The sequence below is a fragment of the Pezoporus occidentalis genome, unplaced genomic scaffold (assembly GCF_034315485.1).
Source record: "Pezoporus occidentalis ecotype Australia unplaced genomic scaffold, CSIRO_AGI_Poc_V1 ctg78, whole genome shotgun sequence".
In the NCBI taxonomy this organism is placed as follows: Eukaryota; Metazoa; Chordata; class Aves; order Psittaciformes; family Psittacidae; genus Pezoporus; species Pezoporus occidentalis.
The window spans coordinates 787,039-812,106 of NW_026916137.1; the positions used below are offsets into that span (position 1 = coordinate 787,039).

General features: G+C 44.1%; 1 protein-coding gene across 2 annotated transcripts in view; it reads left to right on the top strand.

Moving 5' to 3' along the window:
* The window catches only part of ABTB3 (ankyrin repeat and BTB domain containing 3), a 170,572-nt gene extending 146,230 nt beyond the window's left edge, over positions 1-24,342 (top strand). For both annotated transcript variants that reach the window (XM_062602739.1, XM_062602740.1), the window contains 8 exons: positions 153-373; positions 1,797-1,975; positions 13,207-13,312; positions 14,102-14,204; positions 16,006-16,087; positions 16,944-17,012; positions 20,098-20,211; positions 22,904-24,342. In XM_062602739.1, coding sequence (XP_062458723.1) covers positions 153-373; positions 1,797-1,975; positions 13,207-13,312; positions 14,102-14,204; positions 16,006-16,087; positions 16,944-17,012; positions 20,098-20,211; positions 22,904-23,113 — 1,084 coding nt within the window. In that variant the 3' untranslated portion in view covers positions 23,114-24,342. The remainder of the gene's footprint in view (positions 1-152; positions 374-1,796; positions 1,976-13,206; positions 13,313-14,101; positions 14,205-16,005; positions 16,088-16,943; positions 17,013-20,097; positions 20,212-22,903) is intronic.
* The last annotated feature ends 726 nt before the right edge of the window (positions 24,343-25,068 follow it).

The window sequence follows — 25,068 nt, forward strand, 5'->3', positions numbered from 1 at the left end:
GATTCTGCCATTAATTGGAGTAATATCCTGGATAGGTGTTCTAACTTGCCATGTTGCAGCAAGTATGCTGGGCACAACAAAAGCCTGGCCACTGACTCTGCTCTCCTGCCTTCTCCTTCCCTCTCTCCTGTCTGCCATGCTGTGATTGACAGGAACGTCTTTCGCAAGCTGCTTGCTCAGCCAGAGAAGGAGAAGAGCGATATTCTGTCACTGGAGGAGATCCTGGCTGAGGGGACGGACTTGCCCGACTCAGCAGCAGCTCCGCTCTGCGCCAGCCGCAACAGCAAGGCCAAGCTGAAAGCCCTGAAGGAGGCCATGTACCACAGCGCCGAGCACGGCTACGTGGATGTGACCATTGACATACGGAGCATAGGTCAGTCCCAGCACCCTCTCTCCTCTCCCTCCAGGGAAGGATCGCTGAAAGAAATGCATCTGTCAATGGACTGTTGCTTAAACCGACCATGGTTTCACCTCCCTCAGCTCTTGTGGAAGCAGGTGATGGGGGATTTGGCAGGTGCCCAGCGCGTTTCAGCTCTACAGCATGCCCCATTCAGGGGCTACTGGCACATTTCTTCAGAACAGAGTGATTCCTACTGGCAGCTATCTTCACTGCTGCATGGCAGAGCATCAGATAAGGCTCTGAGGCAGTGTTTGGCTCAGTGGTTGGGCCATCTCTAACAGCTTCTCTTTCGTACTCTGCTGTAAGGCATTAAAACATCTTTATTTCCTGGGGTTTGTGAGCCTCTGAGGGTACGGGCAGGGAACTGACTTCTGGTTGTGCCAACTCTGCCAAAGCAGGGCTTGAACATCATACCAGCCTGCTGGGAATTGCTTCTGCCTGTGGGGAGGGTGGTTGGGTAGCATGGAGGGGAATTGGTCTGGACTGTGTATTTACCATCGCCATTGATCTGCATTCAGAGAGACCCAAGTGCCTGGCATGCCTCTGCCTGGTGTGGTGCTCCAGCTCTGGGGATGTGTGCTGTGGGGCAGTCTGAGGAGTGGCTCGCAGAGTGGGCTAAGCAGGCAAACCCTGGTGATGAACGGGAGGAGAGCAACAGGGCTGCTCTCCAGGTACTGGGCATTCGCTGAAATGGAAGGAAAAACCTTTTGCAGCCAAACAAGAGGCTTGCGTTTCCTCCTGCTTTGTTCTGCAAGAGCAGAAACTAGGTCACATCCAGCCTAATGGCTGCAGAGGTACATTAGCTCCATGTGCTTTCTTGCTCACTGCATGGGAGCAGTTCCCTTTAAGTTCCTGGAGAGTGGTTCTGCCACAACAAACTGCTTGAAAAGGCTGATCTGCTGAACTCACCCAGTGCTGTTTAGGGAAAATAGTAATGATCAGGAGAGAACATGGAGTAGCACTAAAGAAAGTTTTAATCTGGAGACCACCAGTCTGAATCTAGGTGGGTAGTGGCCAAAATTGTTTTTTTTTTACCATTTAATGGCTCTCCAGGGCTGCATTCGAACAAATGAGCTAGTGTAAATCTGGTTTCCAAAAGGCTTCTGCATCACAGAGCACCACAGCAATTACCACAAATTGGCAGTCTCAGCAGAGAAGCTGAAAGCTAGATGAGCAGAGAGACCACAGTCTTCTAGCATTTGGAGGAAAGCCTCTGTGTAATAGGTCTGGGATGTCCTGATAACTACCAGCCTTCTCAATCAGGGAAAAAATAGGAATATGATTTCTAGGGTTATTTGGCAGCTTTTGCTTAAAATCTTAGCATAAGTAAAGGTAAAAAAGCAGAAGGGCACTTTCTTCTCCAAAGCTGGGAATGAGCTTTGTCCTCTGTCCATAGGCGTTCCCTGGACACTCCACACATGGCTGGAGTCCTTGCGCACATCCTTCCAGCAGCACAGACGACCCCTCATCCAGTGTCTGCTAAAGGAATTCAAGTCCATCCAGGAAGAAGAGTACACAGAGGAGCTCATCACACAAGGGTTGCCTCTGATGTTTGAGATACTTAAAGCCAGCAAGGTAGGATAAATTATGAGTTTTAAAGACATCGGCTTCATTCCCATCCATTGCAACTTTGGTTTTGCACAGCTGTCCCAAAGGTTGTTTAGACTGTCTAGAATTATTATTAGTAGTAGTATTAGTATTATGTATCTCAGTGTTTTTTCACAGTGGAAACATGGATTAAAAACAAGCTAATGACATCTCCTGCTAGAACAGTTTAGTACTGATGCTAACAATAAGCTGGAGAGACAACAGAAGCTGATGCATAGTGGTGAAATTAACATCAAATGGGTCACTGCAGTATGGCAAGAGATGTTGGTAACAAAACCAAACCAAACCAACCAAAGAGTAACTTTACCCAGCTTGTTTTACAGGACCGTACAACAAAGCTAATATTCATGTTTGCTTTGGATTTGTTTAACCTCGCACATGACTTTCCCTTCCCTTCATGTGGGATTTGGACTCTTAACCATGTGGGGAGACTGGTCTCTACAAGCACAGAACAGGATAGGGTTTTTTAAATCTTTTGTGTGACTGTTTGTACTTGCAGCCTTCCCAGATTTATTCTTAGCTGACATTTTCTTAGCCAGACAAATCAGACTAACAAAACCTTTTGAGGGAGGTACCACTGGGTATGAAGCGTAACAGCAAAGGGGATGATCATGGGGTATGCAAGGAGGGGGAAATGTCTTACCTCGTGAAGGATGGATGCTTCCTTTTAAAACTTGTTATAACCATCATTCTCTTCGCTACTGGTCCCCCTGACAATCAGTTGCTCCCAAGGAATGCCCGGTCAACTTTACTGTTGCCAGAAAATCATTTTAGTGATGAAAAGCATCAAAACGGTTTGATTGCTGTTCTTTTTCTCATGTATCGTGTTGCTATGGTTTTCTAATTGTTGAACCGGGAAATAAATAACATTTCTCACCCAACTCTGCATGTAACAGCAAAGAGCAAATAATTTTTAGCATCTGCAGCAATAGCCTAAATAATGTGAAAAGGGGAGAGGTTCTGGTCTAAGCACTCAATACTAAAAGATTCCAGGCTTAATATACCTAGTAAAAGCCTACATGGATTTATTTCTTGTATCTTCCTGCAAAAGAGGGCTTGGACTACAGTCTGAGCAAATCCTCAACATTTGTTCCAGCAATTGTTCTGATACTTGCTCCCACAAGTCTTCCCTTTGGGATTAGTTTGTATTGGATGGGTATTTATGGAGAATGTTTGAGATAGCTTTTAGGAAATCATTCCAAATCCTAGGATTTGTAGGTTCCTTGTTCTGAACTCACTTGGGTTAACATTTGGTCATGCAGGAACTACCAGCAAGGTGCTGTTTGGTTTGAAAGTTGATATAAAATTAATCATATTGAAAACTTAATGGAGATTCAGTTTAAGCCTTTTTATCTAGGTTGAGGGGTGTCATTAACTGCCCTTCTCCTGGGTGGCTGAAGCCAAGGCCAGTGATCACTATTAGAATAAGTGACTTACAGGATAAAGCATTTGGGATATGTTAGACTGTGTCTACTGAGTCTGTTGTAAGACACCTGGAAACAAATAAGACTGCTACCTTCTGCTTTGGGTTCACTTAAAACCTAAAATGTGGCAGGGTGAAAGAACTGAAGTATCAAAAAACTCCTACATTACAAAGAAGAAATCTGTGCTGATCTTTATTCCTGCCTTTGGGCCTTAGGGGAGCTGCCTTTCTTCACTCTTCATGAGCATGCATATTCACAAACACACACACACTGCTTCATATTCTTAGAAAAATAATTAATCATTCTGGGACACTGTAAGGGTTTACAGATTGTCTGCAAATGACATGAATTATTGCAGTGGTCTTGTCCAAATGGCCTCTCACAAAGCTCTCCCAGACAGAAATGAGGACAGACTCCATGTAAATCCTTTGGAAGAAGTCAAAATAGATTCATTTGTAGGAGAATGAGCCAATAAAATTTCTCCCTGGTCACTCTGTAGAAGGAAGCTGAGATTCAAAGGATCTTCTGTTCCCCTTCTCTTGAAGGGCTGGGAGCAGAGACTGTTCTTTATGTACACTCACAGACTGGAAATCTCCTTTAAGAGGTGCAGAAGGGCCGTAACTGTGGTTCACATCCCTCTTTTTCAACAGCAAATTTTAAAGTCCCGCCTTTTGTGGAGCTGTGGGGAGAGCAGCTGGATTTGCCCACATGGACATCCATTCCCCTGTGGCCTGGGAACTTCGAGAGAGATTACGACTCTTGCTAAACATCTCAGTCTGGCTCAGTACCCTTCCTTAATGAGTTTTTCAGGGCAAAATGTATAAAATAAGCAACTAGGAAGCACAAAGCCACTTTGCATTTCTTGGCTGATGTAAAACAAGATGTCCCATTTGCTACATATTGTGATGCTCAGTATATTGTAACAGCATGGCAACTTGCATCTAATACAATTGGCATTTTGCATTCCTAGAAATAGTTCCAACTATCCCCTATTCTCAGAACAATTTGCAAATATTAATGAGTTGAGACATTGAGGAAGATCTTGCCTCCCTCTGCAAACAGGGAAACTGAGGTAATTAAACAGCCGTATCCTTAGTGCCTCATAAAGTGACAGTCCTGGCCTCAGAGGCTGTGACGACCTCGATAAGCCAGACAGAGTAGGAAGCACACCTTCTGCCCCACCTTTTGCTTTGGACTGTCAGACAAAATGTTCTTGCAGGTCCAGATGTGAGGGTTTATATGGGAGCCCTGCACCAGCCAGCACTGATGCTGGTGTCCTGCAGGGTGGCACTTTGCTCCCATTTATGCACTGGAACACTGACAGTAGAAATAAAAGTAAAATTAGGAGAAGTCCTGATGCTGGAATAGAGAACAGCAATAAAAATTGGCAAATCAGGCAAAAGTGGATGAGCTGAAGGCCATAGTTTCATTGTTTCTTTTCAAGCTGTGAAATAAGCAGGGAAGAACAGTGAATAGATTGCACACTGGTTGTTCACTGCTGCACTAAAGCCCTGGAGGAAGACTTCCAAAAGCACAAATGAAGGTTCAATACCCAGCTCCTGGTGGCTTCCAGTGGGACAGAGTGCTTTCATTTCCTTTCGTGCCTTTAAATGTCTTTATTAGCTGCACCTTTGAGAATTGGGTGGAGAGCAGAGAAGTGGCAATATTTCCATGCTGGTGAGGCAGAGCTGCAAGAACAGGCAGAGAATTGCTCTGCACTTGCTCCCTCCATGGTTCCTGCCGTTATGCAGTGAGCTTGGGTCTTTACCAAACCAAAGATCAGAGACAAGGTACTTTGGAGAAAGCAGCATCAGTGGAAAGGACATGGAGAGCTCAGTTTAAGGCACTCCTAAAAGCCAGCAAAACTCAAACCAGGGGAAGGTCCGACATTAAGAATGTCAATGATGTGGTGGTGGATTTATGCCACCAAATGAGGAGGAAAGGTGCTGCCATTTCGGGATGGATTGAATGTCTTTGGCAGGCAAGCACACAAACCCAGCCTGCTAGAAGTGGTTTGGACAGGGCTGCATGAGACAAAAGCTGGAGAGACACTTCTAGGAGTGAGTAGCCCTCAAAGCTAAGATGACACTGGAGATCTTGTTATAGAAGAGCGATAGGAAGATGCAGCTGAATTCCTGCCTGTTGGTATCTGTGCTGTGCTCTTCATGTCCTGGAGGATGCCCTCCAGACTTCTCATAGGAAGCTCTGCTTTGCCTCCAGCTGAGGTTGATATTTGCGTTCCCTGAGCTTGGCTCTGAGCTAGACTGACCTCCTGCCTCATGTCAGAGGACTGTATTTCCCTGATGAGTGCATGTACCTGAGGGCTGGCCACCGGTCTGAGATTGCCCCTTTCCCCCCACCCCACCCCAAACAGGCACTTTCAAAAGAGCTGTGTGGAGACTGCACCCAGATCTGTGGGCTTATAGTGCCTAAGGTGAGGGCTCACAGGTCAGCTCTTCTGTTTTTTGCATGGAGATTCTCTTGAGAACAATGTGCTGAACGTGCAGGGATGCTCCTTTGTCCTCTCTCTATGAAAATCCTGGAGCTGTTTCAGTTTGATCTTGACATTTCCACAACCTGAAAAGGGAGAGACTCAAAACCACAACCTTGGAAGTTAAACACATCTGGCCTTTAGAGGAGGTTGGTTTTAGATTTCCACTCTGGACCTCTGCGTGAGCTTGAATTGTCATTAAAATCACGCAGCTCCATCCATGCAGATGAGCCAGCACTGTTGCTGGTAGTGAGAGGTTATGAGCCAGTTCCATCCACTGCTTTTTCTGCTTGTCCTTGGCCTATTTTTTTGCAGAAAACAAAAATACAATTTTTTAATTCCAAATAATCTCTCTTACAACTTTCTCTCTTCCCTCCCCCAGTGGCATGGGTGAGGAGCTGCTATTTGCCACTACTTTGGATCCTTTGTGGGCGCACATCACCAAAGTGCATGTGATAGTCCCCACGTGCACTCAGTGCACGTGCTGAAGCGTTTTCTGAAGCTCTGCCTCACACTGAAGGTGTTTTGCGCCAGGAAAATTTGGCTCAGGACTACAAGCATTCCTGCCAGTGTATTGTCCAAGACAAAATCACCTTGGAAAGTCATGGGAGAGCTCCTTTATCACCATGGCCTCCCTTGCGTTCTGCAGCTTTCTCTTCATCCTTCCCATCGGTTTGTGTCAGTGACGAGGTCGTTTATTTAAAACCTAACCCATTAGTGAGGTGTTGCTCATACTGTGCAGTGGGGCTTGTTGAAAGATGCAGGAAACTACTTTGCAAAGGTGTTTCCTCAGGATTTACAATTCCTGCAGTTTCCCAGCATCTACAGATGTATCTACAGGCAGCTGAAGGAACCTGCAGGAGTGCACCAGCTCTTTTGGAAGGCTAAACTTTTTGAATAACAGCCATCAGTCTGGTGTTGACAGTCGTTGAGAACAAATAACAATTCAAAAGAGTAACCAGGTTTTAAAACTCCAACAGGCATGTGGGTATCTTGAGAAACCTAGCCTGGATAGTTTAAAAGCTCAAGTACTCTTTTCAGCATTAACTTAGCCACTTGGAATCCAAAATATCTCAGAAAGTAAACTTGTGTGTGTGTGTGTGTTAATATATCTTTTCACAAATTGCAGCATGTAGCCTTTGCCTTTCATGTCTCCAGCAAACAGAAAGCAGCGGGAAAGGCTGAAACACCTGCCTGCTCTGCTGCAGCAGAATGTTCAGAAGCTGAGACTTGAGATGGGCATCCTGTTTCTTTATTGCTGTGGTCTTTCTGGATTTAATCCCCCTAAAACAAATGTTGGGAGAGGTTCCTCGGAGAATGTCAACAGGCTCAGGTCATACACGGTGGTCAGCAAACATCAGCTTTCCCCCAAGGTCTGCATGTGACCTGGGAAGTGGCACTGGAAGGAGCTGGAAACTTCCCCTTTTTGTCCCTTGCTTCATGATGGGCTGAAATTAATATTTTAAGGTGGGCTCGAGTGAAGCTGTGTTTTGCTATATGAATCCAAACTACCCTGTTCTGCAGGAAGGGCTTAGGGGATTGGTGAACCCTGTATGGCACTTGGGCAGACACTGGGTTGTAATCAGCTCCTACAGGAAAGCCCTTTCCTAGGAGAGTGTTGTATATGTTTCTTTTGCCAGGAGACAGACCAGGAAAGACCCCTCTATGCTGGGTGAAACTTTCCTTCCTTGTTTAAACTGCCTTTCAACAGAAAATTGAGGGTTTACTCTAATAACAGGTTTCATTAGAACGTTTGTTCTCCACATAATATTTTACCTTTCTTGAAAAAAATTAACACCTGAAAATTGAGTATTTTGGCTGATGACTGAAACACTTTAACTGAAGTAAAATGTGGACTTCCCAGAGAGGAGACAGACACACCAAAACCTGCACTGAAAAATAACCCTGAAGACATTCCAGGATGCTAAAGTGCCTGCTTATGGGTTCCATGGAGTGGCTAATGCCCTTCTGTGTGTCAGCTAGTGCCCAGCTTGCACTTGTGATTGATCTTTTGGCTAGGAATTTGAGTGGTTTCAGAAGGCAGATTTCACTGTTCTGAAGAAATTGCAGTGTTCTGTAACATTGCCTGTTGTCATTTGTAGTACTTCTGTGTCTAAACAGTTCAGAATAACCAGGACGAAAGTTATCCACACATGTACATCGTGCATTCCCCATGTGAGATGCGAACGCCAGGTACCGAGTGGCACGTTAATAATAACTCTTAACCCTGTCTCGTGTTTTCGTAACGCAGATTCAGCTTTGTACTAACACAGGTTTGACTCTTTTTTTACCCTCTGTCTGCCTTCTAAAATGATTCCCTGCCAGAGGCAGGAGCGGTTTCTTCATTTACAGTAAATAAATGCCATGGATGTGACACCTGCCCTTTTCTGGGCTCTCACCCAGGGATTAGACTGTGCCTGGGGATCTGAGCTCTTTACATACAATGCACAGCTGTGGTATAAAGAGCCTTTTGAAAGGGAGGCTTGGCAGCTTTCCCAGAAGTGAACTGAAGGGTCCATTTGTGCCTTACCTGTGATTAATTCTTTTCCGTTTGTATTTGCAGTGGAAGTACTTGAGCCTGGCACTAACAAAACCCATTTTGTTGTGCAGTTCACTGCCTCTAACTGTATCTCCAGCCTCTGGGGCTTCCCTACCTTTGCAGCTGTTGACTAGTATTAATTATGTGTATGCTACTTAATCATCTAGGAGTGACCCTCTAAAGTGGCATTTAATCCGTTTTGAGGCAGCTGACAAAAGTGAGTTATGCCAGAGGACTGTAGTGGAAACACCTAGGCAAGGATGGAAAAGGTTCAGAGGGATGGCTTTGACAGCATCCCTGTTCCGTGAACAGTGGGGCTTCTCTGCTTGCTGTGGAAATGTGTGTTAAGAGGCAGGCACCAGGCCCAGAACAGTAAGTGTTTTACCTTTCTGTCTAATGTGGTGAGCTTTTGGTTTTGAGGCTTTGTGATAGAGGAATTTGAGGGCCTGACACACTTTGGTTAAAACAGCATTAATAGGGCAGAGCTGGTGAGGGTAACATCAATGGAAGGAAAACCCAAAGTACTGCTTGGGATTTGAGAAGCAAAGCAAAGCAAAGCAAAGCTTCTTGACTTGTTACCTCTGTAGAGGGCACCAGCACGGAGGTGGTGGGATATCTGTAAGCCAGTAAGGGGAACTAATGGGTATGGGTTTTAAGTGGTCCAGAGAGATATGATGTGGGAGTGGGGGAGCCTATGACAAAGAGGCAAGTGAAGCACAGTGTGATCAGAGAAGAGTAAAAGCTTAGTCTGATGAATCCTACCAGACTTCTTCCCTTGAGAGTTTGGACCATAGCCACCAAGATGACATGTACCTTCCACAGGTACTGGACAGAGCTGGCTGTGTATTTCCCAGCTGTGTCTCGTACCTTGTAGGTCCATGTCCCAGAATGGCTAGGCTGGGTTGAATTGGGTAAGCTGAAATGGAGCAAGCTCTCCCAAAGTATGTGCTGAAGTCTGCAGGAGCCTTTCCTGAGTCCTGCCACAGACTTTCACTGGATGGACATTCAAGAAAAAACAGCCCTGCACTCCCCACGGAGGTCTTCACCTCTTTTCAGATCAATCATCCACTCATCTCTGCTCCAGCAACTTGAAAACTTTCAGCTTTGCTTCAAAAGAATTCCCCTCACAGTTCAAGTGCATTCACTAGGAGCGGGGGAATTCCTTTCGATCTCTGCTGAAGAACGCTTTTAAGTCAGGAGACCGCTTGTATCTGCAAAGCAAATTTGCTTGCTCACCAACCAACCCTCTGCTGGAAGCACCATCACCCTCAGAAGATTCACTGTTGTTCCCTGTTCCCTCTCGCCTATCTGTAAACTACCCCTATGGCTAGGTAAATATTGTTATTACATCCTATGCCAGGTTTTCTTCCCCCTCCTACAGCAGAATATGCGCATCAGCTCACTTTGTGTGTGAACGCCCATGTCTGAAAGGAGCCTGGCTTTGCTCCAGATCTCAGCCTCTCACATCCTGGCACAGTGTTTTCCAACATCAAACTGCAGCAAGAAAACAAACTTTGGTTTGCTCCTCTGGTGTTAATATCGCCACCCACAACTGCTGCAGCAAGCTCTTACAGCTGTTCTTTCACAGACAGCTGGTGGGGTGATAGGATAAAAGAGGAGGAATTACCCAACTCTGTGCTTAAACAGGATGGATATGGTAACCAGGGCATCATCTGAGCTTCCCAGTGTGGACACTGTGCAAAGGGGAAGGTTGAATAGGCTGGACATGTCGTCCTCTCTGCTTAGAGCAATGCTGGTGCCCCAGGTCATGGACTCATGCATTTGTTCCCAGTTACTTCGTAGGCATCCCAGCTCACCCTGCTCCAACAGCAGGATTTGGCTTTAAAAAGCCGTTTTTTTCCCCAGCCATGTAGTGACAAGCAAAGCATTGCTTTCCTCTTTCCTCTTTGCTGCCTCTTTCTGCCTGGTTTATTGGTAAAAGCCATCAGCGGCTCTGTGGGGAGCAGATCCAGAGCCACAGCCCTGTAAGCTTGGCTGCATGCAGGGTGGTGTGGGAGGCGAGCTTGCTGTGCTGTAATAGCTCACCACTCCCCTCCCTGTGTCTCAGAGAGAAAACTTGCTGCTGTTTGTTAGCGATGGCTCTAAATGAGCTTTCTAGACAAGCACATTTTTTAGCCTTTCAGTGGCATGCGTTGTAAGTATTTAATGTTATCGACACAAGCCAAAGGTCTCCAAACCTCCTCTCTGCCAAATGAGATCAGAGTCCTGCACTGGAGGTCTGAAGTTCTGCAGCGCATTGAGCCACTGTCTGCCTGATGGCCCCACTTTCTTTGATGTGCCTTTTCTTGAGGTTTTTAAACATCTCTTACGTGAATGTATCACATCTTGAGATAATTTGAGCTGTTTGACCTGTTTTTTCACAGACTTGTGGGCAGTCAGTGGCAAGGTGGCTTTATAATGGGCTTGTGTCTGCACACCACAGGGTTCATGCCCTGTTGGTGACCCAGGCAGCACCTTGCTTACATAGGCAGGCTCCCATGGGGTTCATCACGTTGGTTGGAGTTATGAGTAGGGATCTTCACCCACCTGTGTGACTGGGTTTTGCCTGTTCTTCCCTGGTCTCAGTGCACCAGGACATCCTGGCACGTGGTGCCTTAGCTCAGACTGGTGAGTGAGTCCTCTGGCTCCTAATGAGGCGCTGGGAAGTCAATACCCAGGTACTCCATCAGTGCATTCCCACAGGCACCCAGAAGGAGGAGATGGGTTGTCTTTATTGATGAATTTGTGCCTTTTGAAAAAGCTTTTGCCCAGGTACAGCTGTGGCTGTGACTGGTGAGTTCATGGACCACTAAAACCTCAGTGGTATAGACAGGACTTGTGCACCCTGGCAGATTCGAGAGGAAGCTGCCAATAGCTATCCTCTTCAGTGCAGTTACTCTGCTTTATTCACCACAGGTAAAGGTTAGCATTGCTCTTCCAGTTACGCCTCTCCTCTCCAGAAGCGTCCCTCTGCTCTGAACCACAGAATTATCCCCATCCTTTCTTGTATTTACTGAATTCTTAGCATCTGCTGGATCCAACTGGGAGCTGCCCTGCTGGTAATCAACATCCCCCCAGACATACTCCTCCATGACTGACTCAGTCAGCCACAGCGCTTCAGCACAGCCCTTCCGAGCAGAGAAGCAATTGCTCTTTCTGCCCTGTCTAGCGCTCTCCCAGCCAGCCCTCCTGGCAGCTGAGTCACTTCCTTCTTTAAATCTGGCCTTAAACCTTCCTTTTCTCTTTGCCCTGTGATTCATTCCCTTTGTGAAGTGTTTTGCAGAGATCCAGCTGGAAGATGCTGAACAGAGAAATGCCTCCAGTGTGAGACATCCTCCTTGTCTTGGAGCCACAGCGGTGAGACCCCCTCTGAGGGCTGGTCCCTGCACAGTGCTAAATGGTGTCTCTTAGTATCAGTGTTTCTCTTATCTTTTACCGTTTCTTTCAATGCTGCATTTTAGGAGTAGGAGCCAACTCCCGCCTGCAGGCAAACGCGTGTAATTTCCTTTGACATCAGCGTGTGCCTGTGAGGACAAAGCTCTACCCTTTCCCACCCCATCTGATTAGATGTGGTGAGGGAGTCATTACAAGATCTCTGCTGCTCCTCCTTGTCTCTTGTGGGATTTAAGGAGAACCACTGTTAAAACTGAGCTGAAATGCGCTCAGAGAAGGGAAAGCTTCAATTTCTACTCTATAAGAATGCAGATATTTTTAGTATAACATCTACACGCCTCATATTTTTCTATTAAGATTTAGGGTGTTTTGTCCCTCACCTGCTTATTTCCTTGGCTTTGAACCCTCTCATATCTATCTGCCTCGCCTCTTCAGTTTCCTGGTGTGGAATGGAATCACCAACCAAGGGCATAGTTAAAAGATGTCATCATGTGGCACCATTGAACTTGGCTAGACCTGCCTCTGTTATCAGCAAAGCATGAGGAAAAATTTGCCAAAGCTTTTAAATCCTGCTTTCAGCTGTGACTTGGGTAGTTAAGCTCTAAATCCATTTCACTATCCTTGCAGCTTAGGCATATGAACACTCAAGTTGCTTAGCACTTAGCAAAGTGTCCCATGGGTGTACCCTTAGAGTCTTGGAACAAATGCATACAGTCAGGATCCAGACTTGGTTCTGTTATGGTCTCATGGCTTCCTTAGGACAGTGATGCCCAGGCTAGTGCTAGTGTTGTAAGTGCACATTAACGAAACATTTAGGAATGAATGAGGAGAGATGCAGTAGGAGACTGTGATGCTTTGGTCACTTTGTAGGGGAGGGTCTGTTTGTGAGATTGTTGCTTCTAGAAGTGCATGCAGGCTGTACAGCTGTATCTGTTTGTAGCTCTGGTTTTCTAAAACACGATCGATGACCATTTTCTAGAGAGTGACAAAAAGTCATTTTCCAGTACGGAAAGCCTGCAAATAAAATGATATCACTATTGTAAGGGAGCTTTGTTTCTGTGGAGGGGACAGGAGCTATGGAGTTTTTTAGAAATGAAGACCTCTGGTCCGAGGAGAGGACTTTCCATTTTTAACTGATTCTTACAGGAGACACAGCAATCAAGTAAATGAGAATTGTCATTTCTAACAAATACTGGTAATCCTAAAATCTGATTTTTAATAAAGCTTCAGCAATCACATTCTTCAGCCTCAAAACAGGCAATTCTTGAGAACAATGTAACATCTCCTTGGCACACTGATGTTCCTTTGCACAATGAGCTTACATTGCATATATCTGTTTTCTTTTGCTTAGAATGAAGTGATCAGCCAGCAGCTCTCTGTCATTTTCACTCATTGCTATGGACCCTACCCTATTCCGAAGCTTGTTGAAATTAAACGCAAGCAGACCTCTCGCCTCGGTAAGCATGGCTTGAAAGTGCTTGTTGGTTCTCAGAGGAGAGCTGTGGGAAGTCTGTGTCCTGGCTGTGTGGCGGGTGGGCATGAGTCAAAGGAAAACCTGAATCTGAAAGGCAGAACTAGAAAAAGGCCCCCAAACTTAGCCTGACCTGAAACTCCCACTGAAATCAAGGGGGGTCATCAGATGTGTTAGAGTGGGACCATAAATTGCAAAGATTTGTCTGTGTTGATAACTAGGCTGGAATCTAAGCTTGGAGCCAAACGTCTGCCCACATATGAAAATGCTGTGGCTGGCTGTGGGTGTTGCCAGGCTAGCACAGCCCTCCTTGCCTGCAGACAGAGCCCAGGTCATTTTAATGTGCCCAAGAGAAGACCAGAGGTCTTCCAGGACCCTCTTTCCCTGGGCAGAAAGACTTCCCCACACAGGGAGAGGGGTCTAACAGGGTATAAATAAGCGTAGGGCCCTCCAGCATCCATTCAGGTGTAGTTTACTTTGGGTAGCAGAGCTGGGAGGCCTTGCCAGCTCCGCTCAGCGGGGATGGCTGGCTGTCAGCAAAGGTCCTCACAGAATTCAAAGCTTTGAATTCTCTTCATCTGAACTCCATGTGGCTGTCTGGGGGCTCAGGCTCTCCACAACAGCTTCATAGGCTTTACTCTTTAATTAAAAACAATATCCTTTTATGCTATTGTCATGTTTTATCAAACCAGGATAATCTTCTCTACATTCATGACCTCTTCCAAACCAAAGTTATTGGCTTTTTTTTTTCTTTTTCTTCTTTTTGTGATTCTAGATCCCCATTTTCTTAACAACAAAGAGATGTCAGATGTTACATTTCTGGTGGAAGGAAGACCATTTTATGCACATAGAGTATTGCTATTTACTGCATCACCAAGGTAAAATAAAGAGGCATTTCTGGTTTTGTAATAAAAATCAAACTTAATTTTGTGGTTTGGTTTTCTTGGGGTGTTTGGGTTTCTTTTGCAGGTGGTTGGGGGGGGTTTGTTGTTTTGTTTTGGTTTTTTATGTTAAGATTCTTTGAAGGTTAGTGGCCCAGCCTTCAAGTTTTTCCTATGAAGAACATCTCAACAGCTTGTTTCTTGTTGATCTGCAGGGTGTTTAACAAGTCCTGCTATCACTAGGTTCCTACCCAATAAATCATCCATGCTTCTGGCCATGCATCTGACTTCATTCCACTGAGGCGCATTTGCATGGAGCTCATTGCTGCATCCCGCTCTTGATCGCAGAGGAGTCTTTTAATATTTTTATTCCTAATGATTTATCCTGTCAGTGGCTAAATCCTGCCTTGCATCGGTGTAGGCAGTCTCCACCAAAAACAAACTCCTATCACTGCTTTCATTGACAGCATTTGACCCTTTTAAGATAAAATTAAGTAACTATGAAACGTATCATACTGTATTCAAAGACAGTATTTATCGTCTGTTCCCTGTGCTCAGGAGGCTGGACGTGGGTTACCCAGCACAACCCAAATCTTATTTGTATGCAGCTTTATAATTAAAGGTGTGCTTTGAAACAACTTTAGCTAGTCCGCCATAGGAGCTTATGTCAAGATGTGGCAAGGATGAGCCACTGAGTCTGGGTAGTTGAGCTACCATGGGAACTGATGCTAGTCATGCTGCCAACCCACACCACAGAGTAAGGAGACTTGCAGAAAGCAACTGCAGTATCTAACTCTGCCTTCTATTAAGAAATGGGTGGTTTGGTTTGGAGCTTATTGGTAGAGGTACAAACATGTTCTAAACTCCAGCTTTAAACCTACTAAATTGTGTTCATAATAGAGTTTGACACTAGGAAAAGCAAATCAATTGTTACCTCTATGTTAATTAACAAGATGCAGTCATGATGTGGAAAAGGTTACCATCCAGCAAATGCTTGTCTTGATAGATAAACCAAGCTTCACACTACTGTTGGAAGGTCAGGTGAATTACCAAAAAGAGGAATTACAAGGACAGATGTTTCTGACAGCATATTTCCTATTTTTGTCTTCTGATCAAATGGAAATATCTGGTTTTGAGAAATAGATTGCTACATACAGATATGTCTCACATAAGTCTGCAATTGTTAACTTAGAATGTGGGGTTTTCTCCAGAAACTTGTGTCTGAATTTCAGGTTTTGATAATAAGAGAACAGCATCTTGTCCAGTTTTCTCTCCTGCCTCTTCTTACACGTGTACTGAGCCTACATATATGTAGCATGAAAATTCTCAGTGTAGCTGCTTTAATATTTTTTTCCAAAACACTTTTTTAAAAACAGCATAATGAATATAGGCCAAAATCTATGTCCTTCAAAAAAAGAAGGTGTGCTGTTTTTAAATGTTGTGTGTCTTCCTAAAAGAACATATTGCCTCCAAGGGGCAAGGGGGAAAGAAAACAATAGTTTTGGTTTTGTAATATGCACCATTAAAGAATCCGAATTTCTTATGTACGTTTTATTTTGTTGTGGTATTTAGATGTATTGTTCCAAAATCTCAGATTGAAATCTCCTGAAAGAGTGGCATCTTCCTTTTGGTTTGAATGTTATGTCAGTGTCTAAATCTTGATGCGTTTTAGTGACAAATCCATTCATTTCAGTGTACTGAAATGTATTTGCAAGAGCTGATGCTGTCCTTCCACTTCACTGTGCCTTTTCACAGAGATAATTGGGCTGGTATTTCAATCTTGCTTCTTTTTATCTAGGTTTAAAGCACTGCTGTCTAGCAAGCCCGCATCCGATAGTACTTGTATTGAGATCAACTATGTGAAGTACCCCATCTTTCAGGTAAAGTCAGTTCTCACATTGAATTTGAATGGAACATGTAATAGGAACATCGTACATGCCCTGTCCAAATTAGTACGTATGTATTTAGAAAACACATAGCTCAGAGTAGTGGTTTCATGAGCACAGGTTTCACCTCTGTTTATACTCTAAGCTGCCGAGTGCTACTGATTGCAAATGTTGTGCCCAGCCAGATTCAATAGCATGTATATGGGCTGTGCAGACAAAGCAGAGCATATCAAGGTAAAGCACTTCACTCTTTTTTCTCTTGCTGGCTTTTTCTGTATTTAATGGACAGACTTGCAAAAGAAATAGTTAATTCCATACCTTAGCAGCATTGTTCAGTCAATTTTTTGCCATGAAAATACAGAGCTTTCTTTCTGTATCAGAAGCGTATACATGGTATATGCTTCCCTCTATTTGAGTCAGAGCTCAGACAGTTCCACGTATCAACTGCTACTGCTGCAGATAATTCCCAGCTGTCTACAGTAACTTTAGGCTTGCTGGAAGCTCACTGCAGAGGGATCTTAGCTGGCTTGTATTACAATGCAGAGCCTCCCCCACTCTTTCTCATCATCCATGCGTGCCCACACACAGCTGGGTGAAGGTGGGGGTGCCATTGCCAGGGAAGGAATAAGGGAATAACTATTATATATGCTATGTTTTCCTGAATCAGTGATGTACTTTGAGAGAGAGAGTAGTAAAATCTATCTTGAAATTGGGAGGTTTGGGCTGGTTTTATTTACAAATCCTTGGTGGTGTTGGAGAGCCTTAGGTATTGCCTACAATCTTTACATCACTCCCTACTCCCTGATGTCTTGGATAGCTTTTTGTAAACACTTCCTTTGTTTTATTACAGCTGGTTATGCAGTATCTTTATTATGGAGGTGCAGAGTCACTCCTGATTAAAAATAATGAAATTATGGAGGTAAGAGACATTTATCTTAATTGCAGTGGGAGCAATGCTAAGTGATCTCTGTACCATTCACCAAAGGGCATGTGGCCACTGGGCAAGACATGAACACTCCTGTTAGAGCCAGCAGTGCACAGGCTGTCTGGAGTCCTGCAGGAGACTTTCAGTCTCCTTCTCTGCCAGTCATCTGTTAATGGTAACTTTTGCCAGTATGAAGTTGGCTGTCAGAGAAGAGAGAGTATAAAAATTATGGTCATCAAGCCCCCCAAAAGTATCTGAAATAAAAATATATAGTTAGGTGCTTTGAGAGGCTCTTTCAAGGAAATGCAAAGCTGGTATTACCACAATCTGGAATGAGCCCCCAACAGCATAGTATACCATCCACTCTATCTTTCAGCCTGATAGGTTGAGGTGCTCTTCTACAGCTTCCCTCTGACATACTCTTGCTTTTATGTTTATTAGCTCAGGCTTACATGTCCAGACCCATCTCAACAGCATAAAAGCATCCTGTTCGGTTCTTCACTCAGGAGAATTCTTGGGCATGTACCAGGCTTTAACCATGCGAGAAATCCCACTGGAATCACAGTTCAGTTCAGTTTCAAGCATGTGACTGTCAAGTTTTCTGAATAATACTTTAAGCTGCTCCCTGAGCTACAGAGACTTCTTTGCCCCTTTCTCACTGGATTTAAAACATCCAGTGCCATTGTGCCCATTTGTGAAAGTCAGACCAAGCCAGCTGGACTGACTGAGCTGTCAATGTAGCCACACATCCGCAACCTCTATGGATGTTAAGTCATCCTCTTCCAAATACTGTGTACTGTCATTGCCAGCTATGATCAACCTAATGACCTCAACTAAACTGAACTAAGACATATTAGAGCAAATTCTTGATAGCCATTGAGGGAGTTTTCCTGTTGACAGTCACCAAATTATGGTAGCCAAAATTAATACAGGACAGTAAATACTAAAATCTTGAACAGCTAGTGTACAGATTATAGTCTACCACCACGATGTTTTACTGTTGCTTACATTAGTTAGTCTGTCCCTGTGACACTGTTGCCTGGGGCATCTATGCAAGGCTTGGCATTTACCAAAGTACTGCTAACCACAAATTGGGAGCAATTCTTTAGGGTACAAGTGGCCAGGGTGAATCAATTCTGATGGGTACAGGGACATCTGTACCAGCCCTGCTGGCAGTGAGAGGATGGAACTGGTTGTGACTGAAATTACCCCTTCCTGGTGCAGGTGGTGGATTTTCAACTAAGCATACCCACCCTGACTTTCTGATCTTTACAGGACAAGGTCACTGATTCTCATACCTTGTATGAAATCTCGTATGATTTCATTTGTAGTTTTGAAAGAAGCTCCTGAATTTCTTACCCTCCCTGGAATAAGAAGTCTTAGACGAGGCAGTACAACAGCTTTATAGAGATGCCTGTGTTACCACCTAGGCTGTTAAAAAGCTTGCGCTGCAGTTCAGCTGGCAGCTTTGCTCTACTTTTGTGACATCTCAAAACTTCTGTGACTCAAGAATGTATGACTGATTGATTGATCTGTTGATAACAGATCTAGCCACGGTTCCTCACAGTTTACAGTAATTACAAACCAGCACGTGACTGCTTGAGCCACAGAGACAGCTGGAATAGGATTTGGCTTTATCTTTCAAAACTGCATTTAGCAACTTGCCTTATTACAAATAAGATAACAAGAAGCACCAGAAATACTCCACAGAAATCTTTGCTGCATTTCATAATTGGGGCCAGCTGGCTGCTGTCACATCAGCACTGCAGATTTTGAATACTTGGATTTATTTATGGGATTAAAGCAGAGCTCAAGCAGACTGCATAGGAGAAGTTAGAGTAATGTCATGGAAGTTTCAGGCGTTTGTTCCCCAGTGCTCCTACCTAGTGGCATGAAAGCCCTTTTGGGATTCACAGGATAGCTTTTTGTCATGCAGCTATTGATGGGAAGGGCCATATAAATGCCTAAACACCTGAACAGCTTGGCCTAAGAGACCTGGCTGGATTAGAGCAAGGTGTCAACAGTGAAGAACCCCTGCTTCCTAAGCCGGAGCAGAAAGCAAGAGGCAATGACTTAACATGGAAAGACAGGAAATGAAATCCCTTTTCCCTGCTGTGAAAGGACAGAAAGGGAGCAATAGCAGAAATCTTGGCACTACTGAAATCAGTTGGAGAAATCAAAATTCAAGCTATTTTCACCCCGTGGGTTCAGGTCATGCTCACAGATCCCAAGGCAGTACCAATCCAGGCAGTATATCCATAGGGCTGAAGAGGGAGGTCAGCTTGAGTCCTGATGGCAGGAGAGTCATGGCAGTACAGCGATATAGACATGACACTACATGAGTGTTAACTAGGCACTGCCTCACACCAAGCTGGTTCCACCTTTGCATTGTATCCCACTGTGCACCCACTCCTTGGAGTAATGTGGAGTCAGCCAGTGTTTTAGTGGCCATGGCCTAGCTGTGACCTTACTGCTGCTCACAAGCTAGAGCAAGGCGCATGTGGAGATCTGATTCCACTTCCTTGAGCCTGCTGAGATGACAGATTTGAAGTTTATTGCCTCTCTGGACTTTTAAGTCTGCCCAGGGTGGTCATCATCATCTGGTTTGAATTCCAATATCCTCTTGTCCTGGTCCTTCTGCTGACATCCCCATACCCAACCTAGGTGCTCTGTTTCAGCTACAGCCTGGGGAATGGTTGAACCAGAACTTTTTTTTTTCCTGGAATGTAATTGCAGATCCCTCCTTGCCAAGTCATGATTCAAAGTGACCAGAGACTCTCCAAGCTGCTGTTTTGTTTTTCTCTTCCCCCCCCCCTCACCACTGCCCCTATTCCAAAGTTAGCACATGGGTCTGAGCAGCCTGTGGTGGTCTCTCCATGGACAGCTTCCCCCAGTATGATCTAGAGGGGACTGCAAAGGGTTGAGGCAACCAAGCAACCTTCTCAGTCTGACTGTCAGTACTTTCATGCTAACTGAAGTAGGGGCAGAGAAAGAAATATAATGAAACAGTAAAGAAGCAAGCTCTGATTCTGTATCGTTCAGCAGTTTTGACTGTTTTTTCCCTTCTTTTTTTTTTTAGCTTCTCTCTGCTGCTAAATTTTTCCAGCTTGAAGCTTTACAACGGCACTGTGAGATCATTTGTGCAAAAAGCATTAATACAGAAAACTGTGTGGATATTTATAATCATGCCAAGGTAAAAATAACTTCATATGCTTGCATGTTATGTGGCTGTCCTCATATCCATAGGTCACTGTTATGATAAGTAGTGATACATACATATATCATATGCTTAGTATGTTTTTATGTATCTAAGATTTGTCATTCATTTACTGTGACTGAGTGGCCAATAGGTACCTAGTATAGTGACAGTCCAAAATCATGTAGTGTAAGAGCATCAGTGGCAACTTCTCACCTCCTTCCCTGTGCGGCTGAAATTCAAGTGTACCACCGTGTGGCAGATCTATCCCTTGTCATGGCAACCCAAACTGCTGCGTTACTCAACAGGAATCACCTAAGTGAGTAAGACACCTCTCTTTCACCTTCCAAGCCACGTGGTTCCGTTACAATTCCTCTTTCCCTCCTGCCTCAAGCCCACTGTGGTGACACACTCCATGCTGGTGACAGCTTGTCAATGTATAAAAATGCCATGCTGTCAAAGTACAACATCTCAGAGCCATGCATGGATGGTAATGAGAATTTTGTGTCTCAGAGAGATTTGCAGCTTCCTAACTGGAATCAAATTATTTACTTAGCTTGTGAGGGGGCCTAAGCCATTAGGCATAAAAGCATGGCATTTTTTGACCTGGAAACCCTATTTTTGCTCATTGATGGAGGTGGTTGCCACATTGATTAGTTTCAGTTTTTTCTCCTCCTTTTGTGTACTTAGTAGTTAAGACTTTCATTCAGAAGACAGAAATGATACACAAATAGTTGCAACAAAATATTTTTAGAGCATTCCTTAGATGATTTTTTCTAAACTTACATGGTCTATACGCATGATAAAATGGTGCAGCATGACGTGGAGGTTTGATTGAACACAGTAATCCTGCAGATTGCTCCAAACCCCTGCAGACCTCTATTCACATTATCAGGTATTTCTTACAGAAAGTAGTAATGTTAAGTCTTGATGTAGAGATAACATGCAATCAGTGTTTGAAATAGTATAAAGTTCCACATATAAAATGAATAAGAAATGAGTTTTATCTGCAGGTCCATTTATTGTAATAGAAAAATAAAATCAGCAGTGCAAGAATCTTTTGAAAAATACCTGATTTATCTTCTAGCTCATGTAGGAGCTTCTCAGTTTTTATTAGTTACTAAAAGTAAAATGAATGATTTTGGTTTAAAATCGCATGTTTTCTTTGAATTGTGAAATGTAGCTGTTATTCCATCCTGATTGAAGAAAGTTCTTACATGGAACTTTATACCTGCCTAAGGGACTTGAATACCACTGGTGATGGGACTGAATAAACCCAGTGATTAAATCCAGCTCCTTGTTTGCCTGCAAGGGCCCCAGCCTGCAAGGTTTTTTTGCCTGCATCTTCCAGTGGTGGCAGTGGAAATGGTGTCCTTGAGAGGCTTTCATGGCTGGGGTCATGTTAGCACTGATGTGGGTTGCGCATTGCAGAGACAGCCAAGTTAGCTGTGAATGAAATCTTGACTTCATTAAGCCACATCACCCTAGAGCTCTGCATGGGTTAGTTTACCTTGCTTCCAGTATATTACATGGGCTAAGCTTCATACTGCTATAGCTAGGTGTCCAGGACCTGAACTCACACATTTAAAGCTAGTTTGGATACCTCTCTATTATGCTGTCTGCAGAGAAGGCACTCCCATCTTTTGGTTCCCTGTCTGTGTGATGTGCAGGTGATTAATCTGAGCACAGATTGTTCTGCGTAGAGTGCTTCTGTCACACAGTAGCTTCATTTGTTTGTTATGTGAATATGAGATAATGGTATGTGGTGGAAGAGACCAGATGGTTGTGGTGAGCCAGAGGAGCTCACATGCAGTTTAAGTGCAGCTTGCCAGCCAGCTGTCTGCTTTTCCATGTTGCTCTCTGAAGCGTGGAAGAAACTCATGTTAGACAACAGTTAGGCTGGGAATAAGGTGAGCAGGCACTGAAGCCAGGAACCACCACATCAGCCAGGAGCAGACTTTAAGTATCTTGCTCCTGCTGTAGGTGCCGTTTCTAGTCTTTACAAGCTCAGCTGCATCTGCAGGTGCTCAGGTGGTGCTGAGACCTGCCCTTCCAGATGGGGATGTGCAAACAGGTTGGCCTAGAGACTCTTTACTCAGAGCTCAGACTTTGCAGGAGCTTACTTGGGTGGGAGGGTAGGCTGAGCACTACTCTTCGTATTTGCACGCTTATAATTGCAGCTATAGTGGCATATTGTGGCTGTACTCTTTGTATGACCACAGAATCTACGGATTTGAGCAGTCTGGTCTAGTGGAAGGTGTACCTGCCCATGGCAGGGGTTTGGAACTGGATGAGTTTTAAGGTCCTTTCCAATCCAAACCATTCTATGATTCTGTGACCAATACAGGTCACCCATCAAATGACCAGCATGGGTCATTTAAGGTTTGCTCATACATTTTCACTCACATATGTAAGGTTTGCTCTACACGTGCCCTACAAATCTCCATTTCCCTGCTAAAGATTTCTTGAAGCAAGAAACTTTGCCTGACGGGTTTCTGCAGTCGTATGTCCCATCCTTACTGAGGATGGCAGTCATGAAACTTGGTCTGTAGTACATTTCCCCAGACATACATGTGTAAGCATTACTCTGCCTGTCTGAAAGGCTTAGCTTGTGTGTTTGTTTGTATGCAGCTCTTATGCACTGTATTTGCTGAGCAGATTTATCTTTCTCTAATTTCACTTCTTGTAGTTTCTTGGAGTCACAGAACTATCTTCCTATTGTGAAGGCTACTTTCTAAAAAATATGATGGTCCTCATTGAAAATGAAGCATTCAAACAGCTGTTGTATGACAAGAACGGAGAAACGTCTGGTCAAAATGTACTACAGGACTTACAGAGGACGTTGGCCACAAGGATTCAGTCAATCCATTTGTCTTCTTCAAAGGGCTCCATTGTGTAAAGCTACGGAAGACGGTAACGCTCTAATAAAGACCCTGCAAGTTCAGTCTGCTGTGGCAGTTGCCTAAACCCATTGCAGTTGCTTAAACGACTACGAAAAAAGCAATTAAAAAAATTCTACTTTGCATCCAAATAGTTCCGTGTTGGCCAAAGGTGCTGTGCTGGGGCCGCGGCCCTGTCTGGATGAGGGAGTGTGGAAGACAAAAGCTCCTCCATGTTTTTGAGCAAACAGAGTACCCAGTGTATCCAGTGAATTGCTGTTGTACTCAATTTCTGAACACGAACACACACACACACGCACATACATGTGGTTGTGGAGCTTGATGCCAACAAAAGCCAGAACTCAGTGAACACCAGAAGCCCCTGACTGAGCAGTGGTGCTGCGGTACACCAGAATTGACCAATTGATCACTTAAGGCAGATTTGTTCCTGTGTTACATACTTAAGAACTATATGTATCCCGGAGTCCATTATCTCATGCATTTAAGAAATGTAAGAACTGTTACTGCTGTTGAGCAAAGATCAACTGTATTAGAGAGTGGGTAAGCCTATTGCAGCTGAGGGAATATACTGACAGATTTTTAGGGGTGGGAACTTTTTAAATTGTTCATAAAAAATAATGGGGTGGCCTTGTAGTTTAAAAATGATTTCTTAAGCTTAAAATTTAATTTTCAACAGAGCTGTGTTTGAGGATCTATGTAACATGTTTTGGTTTTTTAAATGGTAAAATGTACATTGTGTAAACATACATATGATCAAGTTTTGCTTGTATTCTTTCCTAGGGTGGTATAATCTTGCCTAATAGGCTATGATTACACCAAAGAGGTACATTACCCAGACTATCTCTAATACAATAGTTGGGGGGCGGGGGGGCGGGCAGGAGAACTGCATGCTACTCATGATTCGGGGCTGAAAACAATGACAAACTCAACATGCATTTGCATGGTAACTGTACCTGTGAGATGTTACATTCGTGCTTCGTTTTGCCAAGACTAATGCAGTGTTACTTCTTGTCAAACTTCATTTGTGAAATTAGCACATTCTTTCATTTGGTGCGATTGGTTGTGATACAATACCCCTGGAGACCCTTCTCGAGGTGATGATTTCTGTTTGTTACAGTGAAGTGATAATAACAGGTCTTCAGTCATGTGTTGACACTTTGCTACTGGCCGGAGATTGTGTCTGAGTTAGACTTTTTTAAGTTATAATTAAATATGTACAATAGAATGATTTCTCACTGTATCCTGAGAATGTATAGGTTATCTACAGTGCAGGGGTTGGTGGGGTGGGATGGGGGGCGTGATTTAATGTTAAAACTTTGTTTATTTTGCGGCATACTGTTAGCAAAGCAAATCTGCTACATGCCACAACATTCCCGATGCTGTGTCTCTGAAAACCATAGCAAGAAGTAGGCAAAGATATTGCCTTCTCCATGGCAAACTGACATTAATGTATTTATTTTCTAGGATGCCATTCAGAAACTGTGCCCAGTTCATAGACTTCAGAAGTTTTATTTTGACAGTGTATGTTAACCTCTTGTACTTTTGTTGAATTATCTATTGATAATTGAGTGCTCTTCCATGTTGGTAGCTTTTGGCATGCTCAGTGAACACAGTTTTGGCTCTAGCTACCAACACGGCAGGAAGCTGGTTTATGACTCTGAGGTGTAAATCCTCCTGTGTGCTTGGTCTTTTAAAGCCTCTGCAGTTTCTGCAACACATTAAAAAATGTCTAAACTGCCACTAATGTCACAGAGACTCAGCATGTCAGTCAATCAGACCTTTTTTTTCCCATGCATATAGTAGATGTTCACACAAGATGCTGTCTGTAACATTTGGGTAATGGCAACTTCTGTGTGAACATTGTGATCCTAGTGAAGCAAGACCATGGCTGATGCAGAGCAACACGCAGGGGTGCCTGCTGTCATTTGGTGTGTGTCTTTTTCTATGGAAACCC